Source organism: Triticum dicoccoides, chromosome 4A (genome assembly GCF_002162155.2).
Source record: "Triticum dicoccoides isolate Atlit2015 ecotype Zavitan chromosome 4A, WEW_v2.0, whole genome shotgun sequence".
Classification (NCBI taxonomy): Eukaryota; Viridiplantae; Streptophyta; class Magnoliopsida; order Poales; family Poaceae; genus Triticum; species Triticum dicoccoides.
Window position 1 is genome coordinate 638098047 of NC_041386.1, and position 9759 is coordinate 638107805.

At 47.0% G+C, this 9759-nt stretch overlaps 3 protein-coding genes across 3 annotated transcripts; 1 reads left to right on the forward strand and 2 right to left on the reverse strand.

Moving 5' to 3' along the window:
- Window positions 1–773: 773 nt before the first annotated feature.
- On the forward strand, window positions 774–4087 carry LOC119287597 (phosphoribosylformylglycinamidine cyclo-ligase, chloroplastic/mitochondrial-like). The gene is made up of 8 exons (XM_037567169.1): window positions 774–1111; window positions 1752–1846; window positions 1937–2038; window positions 2166–2225; window positions 2510–2682; window positions 2822–2933; window positions 3014–3172; window positions 3635–4087. The coding sequence occupies exons 1-8, from the start codon at window positions 823–825 to the stop codon at window positions 3794–3796; spliced, it is 1152 nt and encodes a 383-aa protein (XP_037423066.1). The 5' UTR covers window positions 774–822; the 3' UTR covers window positions 3797–4087.
- Window positions 4088–4131: 44 nt separating this feature from the next.
- LOC119287598 lies at window positions 4132–4703 on the reverse strand. Its single transcript, XM_037567170.1, has one exon. The coding sequence runs from the start codon at window positions 4663–4665 to the stop codon at window positions 4417–4419; it is 249 nt and encodes an 82-aa protein (XP_037423067.1). The 5' UTR covers window positions 4666–4703; the 3' UTR covers window positions 4132–4416.
- Window positions 4704–5890: 1187 nt separating this feature from the next.
- Window positions 5891–9557, reverse strand: LOC119287599. The gene is made up of 6 exons (XM_037567171.1): window positions 9424–9557; window positions 8356–8570; window positions 7452–7596; window positions 7288–7373; window positions 6641–6732; window positions 5891–6500 (listed from the first exon to the last, which is right to left on the reverse strand). Exons 2-6 carry the CDS (start codon window positions 8556–8558, stop codon window positions 6241–6243), a joined length of 786 nt encoding a protein of 261 aa, XP_037423068.1. The 5' UTR covers window positions 8559–8570; window positions 9424–9557; the 3' UTR covers window positions 5891–6240.
- Window positions 9558–9759: the final 202 nt, after the last annotated feature.

Consider the following 9759-nt stretch of genomic DNA (forward strand, 5'->3'; position numbering starts at 1 on the left):
CTAGGGTTTACCCCTAGCATGTAGAGCGCCTCCCTCGTTTCCGCGGCGACGCGGGCGTTGGTGAACTCCTGCTGCGCGGCGGCGGCCTCATCCCTCGCGTCCGCGGCGTGCCTCCGGCCCTTCCTCTTGGCCGACTCCCTTGCCCGCTGTTCGGGCGTCAGCGCCTTCTTCGGCTTGGTCGCGGCGACGGTCTTGCGCGGGGCACGAGGCTTGCCTTTCCCCGAGGGGGCGACGACGCCGGACGAGGCGAGGGAGGCGAGGCCGGCAGCGGCGTCGAGGTCGAGGTCGATGGCGTCCTCCATGACTGGTTAGGGGCGTGGGCGCGCGCGGGCGGGAGCGTTTTGGGGGAAAATGGAGGGGAATGTTGGTGGCTGTCACCAACCGGCTGGCCCGGGGAGAGAAGTAGGTGCGCGCGCACGTCCGTCTCGTGTCCGCGCCGACGCAAATCCGACTCAAAATTAGGCCTGAAATGGGTCGCCCGCGGACAAAAACGGACGCGCGTCCGTTTGGGTCGGCGCGTTGGGCCGCCACTTTTGTCCGCGTCGACCCAAACGAACGCGGGCGGACGAAATGGGTCGCTGGAGTTGTTCTAAGTGTTGGCGTTTTAGTTCAAATGAAACCACAACCACTATTTTAGTACGGAGGGAGTATATTTTAGAGTTCAAATTTAAAACAAGCACAATTTCCAATTTTAAAGGGACGCAAAGAGATTTAAAGCGCGACCCAAGGCACCGTATTCGGCGCACCCATCCCATCCGCGCCGCACGAGAGCATCCAAAAGCCCTAAACCTTTGCCCCCCATTCCTCCGCTCCACCCCACCCATGGGCGCCGACCGCCTCCTCCACCTCGTCCGCGCGCCGGCGGCCGCCCCCGCGGGTCCCCTACGCGGCCACCCCCGGCCGCACAGCCGGGTCCGCCTCCCCGCGACGCCCGCCGCCGGGATGCACCGCGTCGCCGTGTCCTGCTCTGCCTCCGGCTCCGGACCGGCCGACGAGGAAGGCATGACCTACAAGGGCGCCGGCGTGGACATCGACGCAGGGACCGAGCTCGTCCGCCGCATCCGCAGGCTGGCCCCCGGGATTGGCGGCTTCGGCGGCCTCTACCCCCACGGTGCACCTCTACTCTTCCTCATCTTGCTCGCTTTTCCATGCTGCCTTTTACTCTAGTTAGCGGTCCTCTGTACTGCGATTCAGAATTCAAGCGTGGAGACTCAAGAAATCCGTTGCCTATGATTGTGCGTAGATCGGAAATTGGTTGTACAGGGGGATGCCTTGTTACATAATTCAGTAATTGATGGCCTTTTTTCTGTCAGTGAGAGGGGGCGATTGTGAGGTACTACTATACTACTGTTTGGTAGATATATGTTGTGGAAAGTGACAGGTGTGGAAAGTGAGTTTCTTATGTTGTACTCCCTCCGTTCCTAAATATTTGTCTTTCTAGAGATTTCAACAGGTGACTACATATGGAGCAAAATGAGTGAATCTACACTCTAAAATATGTCTATATACATCCGTACGGTAGTCTATTTGAAATCTCTAAAAAGACAAATACTTAGGAACGGAGGGAGTATTTGACTAAACAGTAATTGATATATGTATCTACCAAGCACAAACAGTATTATAGTATTAGGCTAGTAAGAGTAATAGGTCTGCGTCGTGTATTTGACTAGTTATTACTCGTTTACTTACTTGGATACAGAAATGTGTTGCCGTGTTAGTAAAATTTGGTCTTCTGCCATTTTGTTGAACAGGGGACGAGTACCTTGTGGCTGGTACTGATGGAGTTGGGACGAAGCTCAAGCTCGCGTTTGAGACCGGTATTCATGATACCATCGGGATTGACCTGGTATGTTCTCACTTGCTTTTCATACATGTCGTCTGTCAGATTTCCTAGGAGAGTCGATGAACATTTTCTGTGTCTGATCCATCGTGTCAGGTTGCTATGAGTGTCAATGACATTGTAACTTCTGGTGCGAAGCCATTGTTCTTCCTCGATTACTATGCTACGAGCAAGCTCAATGTTGACCTTGCAGAGAAGGTATACTGTCAGTATTGCTGCTCATTTAGCACAGTAATTCTTGCTCTTGCTCATTTTATCTGTCTTCCACCCATGGAGGATGATATCTATCTAGCTTTGATGGTAACTTTGTTTTGTACTTTCATAGGTCATCAAGGGGATTGTGGATGGATGCCAGCAATCAGATTGTATTCTGCTGGGAGGAGAGGTGAGATATTCTGGAATAATGCACAGATTTATAAACTGTGAGAGTACCTATTGATCTGTGCGCATCAGTCTGATAGTAACTAGATGATCTGCCATTTGATTATTTATTCTTGGTACATCGACGAAGTTGACTCACAGCAATGCATAAATACTTAACATGGCCATCTGTTTTACTCTTAGCAATGATATTTACTCTCCTGAAGCATTCCACATGGGCCATACAACTCTGAATATAAGCAGCATTTAGAAAAAACTGCATAACTCAGTGAGCTATTGTTGATACAGACAGCAGAAATGCCTGATTTCTACAAGGAAGGTGAATATGATCTGAGTGGTTTTGCTGTGGGTGCCGTAAAGAAGGATAAGGTCATTGACGGTAAAAACATTGTGGAGGGAGATGTCCTGATTGGCCTTCCTTCCAGTGGGGTTCATTCGAACGGGTTCTCTCTTGCTAGGAGGTATGCATTTATCCAGCTCCATTTGTTTAAAATCCACATAGATGATTGAGAGTGCAAATCTGATGTCACTGGTGCTTTCCTTTTGATACAATTATTGCTTCTGGTTAACGACAGTCGGAAAAATGTTTTTTTTTTCTAGAGTACTGGACAAAAGTGGACTCTCCTTGACTGATCCTCTCCCAAGAAATGATGGTGTAACAACTACTGTTGGTGAAGCTCTCATGGCACCAACTGTCATCTATGTCAAGCAGGTTAGCTTATTCTGACGAATGTCTCATATCCAGTTGACCATTTCCTGAATTTCTGATTCAGTTGTGTGGAATGAAAAAAGGTACTTGACATTATCGGCAAGGGTGGTGTAAAAGGACTAGCCCATATTACTGGTGGTGGCTTTACTGATAATATCCCAAGAGTATTTCCTAAAGGACTTGGGGCGAAAATTGTCACCGGGTCGTGGCAAGTGCTGCCTGTGTTCGAGTGGCTTCAACAGGTAAGAGCAAACAAATCCATTAGCTTGTCATGCACATTCTTGGAGCCCCGGTGAATATAGTCGCTTGTTTATAATCAAAATAATTGGTTGATGATTTGGTATCCATCTTGAGAACTTATTAATATCAGCCAGCCCAATGGTATTAGGACGTTAGTAACAAAACAAATATCTAAGTAACAATTTGTTTGATACTCGATACCAACATTGCTGAAAGTATGGTTAGTGCTGGCATGTGTATTAAAGGACCTGCAATGTTAAGCTTGAATTGGATGGGGATCTGGGAGCTTGGTAAAACATCACACAACAGAACAAGCATAGGATTCTGTGTAGCCCAGAGAAACACCGACATTATGATGTTTTTATGCATCTGTGTGCACAGTGCTCATCTGTCTTTTCGCAAAAAAAAAAAAGTGCTCATCTGTCTGATCCTTAACTCCTGTTTTTTTTTCCCGACACTCGCAGGTTGGCAAAATCGAAGATGCTGAGATGCTGCGAACGTTCAACATGGGCGTCGGGATGGTCCTTGTAGTAAGCAAGGATGCGGCGGACAGAATCCTGGAAGAATCAAGTCCGGCTTACCGCATCGGAGAGGTGATCCAGGGTGAGGGGGTTCAGTACGTCTGAGAGCCTACACAAGCATCTCAAACTTCTAATGGTTGAGAATTGTTTAGCTGATGATGGGCAAAGCTGCCCAGGTTTTTCCGTAACCCCGCAATCTATCTTACGGGGACAAGTATCGGAGTAAAAGTAGTTTACTCCAGTGAGATTTGACAAAAAACGGGAATAATGTTTCTGGGTTCGTGACCACTCGCTGCAAACAGCTGGTGTTGCTATCCTGAACGTCACTTCACAGTTGATGTGAATGCCTCTGGTGTGCTGAATTTTCTTGAGAAATCACATATATAAATTACATCTTCTGGCCTGCTCACCCATCTGAATGAAATGGAACTTTTTTTTTTGGGAGAATGAAATGTAATAATCTAAGGGCCATGTATTGCTCAAGTCACACAATCGCCACGCGACTCAAATCAAACATAAAAAGTATGATCGTCATCGAGGAAAAACTCGAGTTATTGGAATGATTTCCTTTCATAAGAACAAAATTAATTAGAAACGAAGGCAACTTTTTCACGAGGAAGAGGAGGAAAAAAAGAGAGGAGAAAACAGAAATATTATGAACATCAAGATGGCGAGGCGGTCAAAGCACACGCCACGATATGCCAACGATCGCTCTTCCCGGCCGGTCACCGGCGGTGGTGGACGATGCCGGTGCAGCGGTCCTTGATCCAGCGGAGGCCGCGGCGGAGCGACGCCTTGACCCTGGCCTCCACGGCGTAGGCCTTGTAGGCGGCCACCCTCCGCCGGCGCTTGGCCTCCGGGTCGCCCGCCCACCACGACGGCGTGGTCACCGCCGACGACCCCCCGCTGCCGCCGCCGCCATTGTTCCGCGGCGGCCCCGCCGACGAGCCCCGGAACTCCTCCAGATCCCTCATCGTCTCCCCTATCTGTTGCCTCTGCCGCGAAATGCAACGTGCCGGGACGCCCGCGCTTGCAGTTGGAGCACCGCGGGAGACCTGGCTGTATATATAGCCCGTGTGATAGAGACGAGGCCGGCCATGACGGACGAGGACGGTATGATTGAGAGAGATCGATCGATCGACCTCCCACTGCCTGAAAACTTCGTCAGTAGTGCTTGGCAGGTCACGGCCGGACGCGCATTATTCTTCTCCTTTCATCGTGCAACAAATCCTTGGGCCAGCTGAGACAATGCATCGCCACATAGAATGATAGTTCAGAATATTAATAGGCTCTTTGGTGAAAGAGATATCTCTATTGCTCATGTAAGTAGGAATTAGAACGTTGTTAGCCACACACTTGCTGCTTTCGGACAATCGAAGGGCCGAACTGCAGTTTGGTTGCGCTCTGGACCTGCAGACGTTCCTCTGCTATGTAGGAAAGGAACGAATATTCCAACGGTTGAGCAATGAAATCCTTTTAACCCCGCAAAAAAAAATCGCGAAAAATTACACGGTCATCATACTCCTAGTTGCCTACTAACAAGGATAGATAGATAGTAGATTACACTAGTTTTCTTTTACTCCCTCCGTTCGGAATTACTTGTCGTAAAAATGGATGTATCTAGATGTATTATAGTTCTAGATACATCTATATCAAGACAAGTAATTCCAAACGGAGGTAGTTGCGAGGATACCCAGCTGACATGAACGAGTAATGGTATAAACAACATAGATTTTTTTTTTTAATTTATAAACAACATAGATCATGAGATTATTACAGCACTTTTGGCATGAGGTAAAAAACCAAATTTAGGGAATAAGAGCGATTTGTTCTTGTTCGCGATTGTTATTTTTCGGTCGTAGTGGACGAGCAGTTCGCAAGTTGCCCGGCCAGCAGCAGCTGGGATCTATACACAAGGCAAAACAAGTGGCGCCCTGCCAAGTCAACCACACCGTTTCACAGCATGCACAGCCTGCGGATTTCTTTTTTATTAAATTATGAACTTCCCAATGCCCTGCTAATTTTGTCATACAAAATCAAGAAGATTACCTGTAGCCAAGTGGAGCATTACTACATAAAGAAAGAAACAGGCTAGCATATCACCACCTTCTTTTCTTCATCAATCGTGCCCAGGACCAAAACAAAATGGCCCAAGGCAATCCACGTATGCGGAACAAAAACAAAACTACTGTATGTTCATAACTAAATCCGATAATTTATTCTTTCCTATCATTTGCCTGAAAAGTTTTACAAGTCTCCAATTGTACTTCCGATCCATCATATCTGTAACTCCCCCACAAAAAGTTACCTACACCAGACAGTTATAAACTTATTGGAGACGACAACAAGAGTCGAGCCCGCCCGCAATACAGGCGGGCCTTTTTTTAACTGATACAACCCCCGCGGCAGAGGGGCGCTGCTGCACTATGTGCCATAACAGACTTGTGCTCAACGCACAGCCACCTGAGTTCAGACTTGGCAACACACAGTCATCACCATATAACTAACAGTAACAGTCACAAAAAAGACATTTACAACAGAAGAAGCAGTCATCTCCACGTCGCGCCAAAGTGCGAGACGAAGAACCGGAAGTCCGGGTGGTCCACCTGTACGCAGCGGAGCCAGTTGTCCGCCTCCTGCATCAGCGACGTGACGCTCTCCTGCTCCGGGGCGCCGTTGGACGCCCACAAGGAGCTGCGGAGCTTGTAGGACGCCAGCCCGAAGGCGGGCAGGGAAAGCCTGCCCGTTGCGGTGGTGCAGTGGCCGATTCCCTCGAAGCCAGGGCATGCTGGTGTGGTGGGATGGCTATCTGCAAGTTGAAACCAGAGCATTTAGTTAGCGTTCCATGCATGTCCAGAATACTGGTGTCGTCTAGCGGAGGCAAGATAATAAATAAATTCAATATTTCGTATGGCGCTAGAAACAGGGTGCGGGTGCTGGTGTTTTTACCCTTGGAAGGTGTTGCCAGGCAATGGAATGTCAAGAAGCACGCGTCCAGGTCCTTCAGCGTCGGTCCTGTTGGGATTCTATATATGGGGTACCTGCAATCAAAGCATGAGGATGAAACCAGTAACGTATAGAATCATAGCAGCACTGCCACTGCAGTGTTGCTCTTCTATCTTATGCTGAAATACAGCACAGTATGCTGAAATGCAGCACGATAGGCATGCCTAGTTGTTTAGGCATGGCAACTGGTAGGCATCCTCTGCATGGGCCAGCACAGTCGGCAAATGTTATAACTTCGCCAGTACTGTGATGGCATCATGCTTAATTATAATGAAACCAAAACGTTGTCTACAGAAAAACAGGTACAACGTTATGGCCAGATGCTTTCAAATAAAAATGAGGATGGCAGATAATAATAAGAGGATAATACATGGCAGGTAATACGAGGATAATACATGGCAGGTAATAAGAGGATAATGAGGATGGCATGTATTACGGAATAATTGATCACAAATAATTAAAACTCTCAGAAGTTTAGGAACATCTACAGCAAAAGAGGATAATACATGGCAGCCAACAAATGGAACATAACACATCTTACCACTGGAAAAATGACCGAGTAAACAGGCTCAAAAGTGTTTGAAACATACCATGCAACAGACATCCAACTGGATGGCAGCAAGTCACAGCTTCTGAATGTCTTTAAAGCTGGAAATCTATCCGCAAGAACTGATACCTGGAAAGTGTGCAGAATAAGATTCTATACACTGGAAGTCCGTAACATGCTTTGAGTTTTGGAAGAAACAAAATTTACCTTGTCTGTTAAAGGCTCTCTTCCATACGGAGGATCCCGCTCCAGATGCTCAAATATAGGAAAACTTGCAGATACAAAAGCATCGCCATCCTCACTTTGTAAGACACCATTTTGAGCAGCATCAGTTTCACTGCTACTCTCACTGCTAAAATCCGTAGATTCCCCGTCACTTTCATCCAGAGGATGCCTTAAGCGAGAAAATTAAGTATAAAAAGTTATGCACTGTCAAAGGTATCTCCCAAACAAAAAACACATTCTGAACTAGCAGTACTTTGTTTCATACCTATTCTCAGGACTTTTCTTATTCGTCTACTTTTGTTTCTTATTAGTCTTTTATATGTACAGAACATAGTTAAGGATAACTTGCACACCAACCCTAGCTCATAGAAATGGCAAGCACTAAGTTACAAAGTCAAGCTCAACATCTGTACAGGTTGATAAAGGAGAAACTTCTGAAATTACACAAGCTAAACAGGATTTCACCACGAAAGTAGTAGAATACTGTTTGCCAAGCTACTTTTCCAGAGACTTTAGCAAAGCAGTAGAATTTTTCTTTAAGCATCTCTGGAAAAGTAGTAGAAACAAACGGAAATCTCTCCTCTACCCTCAGTTTTGCCAAACAGTATCCGTATGTATAAACTGGGACAGATTTTATTACACTAACATTTTAGGTAAGAGCAAGTATTATATAATACGTACTAATTTTAGTATACTTAAGTGCATTCCTCATAATTTTAATTGTTACCATATATGAACAATCCTCAAGCACAAACAAAACAGATCATACCAAAAAAAATGAGACAAATGAATCTGCTAGACAGATTGACCTATGGACTGTTTATATATTCCAAAAGAGAGATTTTCCTAGAAGTTATAACTTTCATAGCGCATATAAAGTTGTTACCTGGTACTTGCAACAGGTCTAGATGGATCAGCATACAGCTGGATAGCAGAGAGATATGGCACATAATATTGTATCACGGAGTCACCGCCATTTAACACCAGGGGAACACCAGCCCCATAAGCACTCCACTCCCTGAAAGACTCCCAGAGATCATCAAGGCAGAAGTAAGGAGATGAATCCATGGCATCTCCACTCCTCCGCATCCTCAGGCTTGTCTGCAGCAGAACAAAACCAATATAGCTTAATCGTAGAACAGAAGCAATATGATTCAATAACCAAAAATGGTCTAGCTACTGGAAAACAAAATCCATTTGCGCAGACAGAACACGTGCAAATATTACTACATGATTTAAGCCTTCAGAGAAACTAATGATTTGTAGACGGCAATTGGCACAGATACACATGGCATTGATATGCAGATTACAAGCAAATCAGAGTACCTGAATGGTTACTATATCTAACTTACGTCAAGCACAATCAGCGGAAAATCAAAAGATCCAAAGAGACCAACTGTGTCAATTTCATTCGCTAACACTAAGGAAGGTAGTGCTTACATATAGACTAAACCAACCAATATTGGCTGAATAAGCATTCCCCCAAGACAAATTTCTTCTAGGAAACACGTTCTAGCAATCATCAGTTGGGGGCCATGGTTAAGAAAAGTACACATGAACTGCCACTAGGACCATGCTGGAATTGAACAACAGCTGCTGCTCACCATCCACAACTACTACCATTAAGAACTTTCAATGGCCTGGAACAACCAATAAATTCAAGCGAAATGCATTCGGTCTGGAGTGAACTATGAAATGCGGCCTCGACATATTCATCCGGAATCCTTCACTCTCCTTTGGAAAATGACGCGTCGACCATCTGAATAGACCTATGTCGGTGAACATAACCAACCTAGACCAGAACAATCTGCACTTTGTTATGTATGTAGTCGTCACGTTTTAGCAGCTTGCTAAATATATATGAATCTAAAAAACTAAGTCCCTCCCGACCCTGCGCCCCACATATATGTAATCCAATCTACAACAGCACGCTTAGGCATGGAAGGATGGATACCTCGGGCGTGTTCCGGACGGGCACGGAGGGCGTGGTGGAGGCGAGGAACCTGTCCAGATTCCCGGCCTCCTCCTCCTCCTCCTCCGCGGGAGGCGCGGAGGACACGACATTCACCTCGGCGGCCGTGGAGGCGAGCGAGGGCTTGGAGGAGGTGGAGGAGGAGTCGTCGGAATCCGCCCGGCCGTCGGCGTCGAGGGACGCGGAGACGGCCGCCGCCGCGGCCGTCTTCCGCCTGGGGGAGGGGGACGGGGAGAGGGAGGGGGAGGTCGGGGGGCGGCGGCTCTGCAGGCCCTGCTGCTGGTGCTGCTGGGTCTGGCGGCGGTGGGGCGGGTAGTA

What these genes read in the sequence shown, in the direction of transcription:
- LOC119287597 (XM_037567169.1), top strand. Translation starts at nt 823, where the DNA reads ATGGGCGCCGACCGCCTCCTCCACCTCGTCCGCGCGCCGGCGGCCGCC. An exon ending in ATGTTGACCTTGCAGAGAAG is followed by an intron (nt 2,039 to 2,165) that starts GTATACTGTCAG and finishes GTACTTTCATAG; the next exon opens with GTCATCAAGGGGATTGTGGA. An exon ending in CTGTCATCTATGTCAAGCAG is followed by an intron (nt 2,934 to 3,013) that starts GTTAGCTTATTC and finishes GAATGAAAAAAG; the next exon opens with GTACTTGACATTATCGGCAA.
- LOC119287599 (XM_037567171.1), bottom strand. Translation starts at nt 8,558, where the DNA reads ATGCGGAGGAGTGGAGATGCCATGGATTCATCTCCTTACTTCTGCCTT. An exon ending in AGTTGGATGTCTGTTGCATG is followed by an intron (nt 6,733 to 7,287) that starts GTATGTTTCAAA and finishes CTTTGATTGCAG; the next exon opens with GTACCCCATATATAGAATCC. An exon ending in CCTGGCAACACCTTCCAAGG is followed by an intron (nt 6,501 to 6,640) that starts GTAAAAACACCA and finishes TTCAACTTGCAG; the next exon opens with ATAGCCATCCCACCACACCA.
- LOC119287598 (XM_037567170.1), bottom strand. Translation starts at nt 4,665, where the DNA reads ATGAGGGATCTGGAGGAGTTCCGGGGCTCGTCGGCGGGGCCGCCGCGG.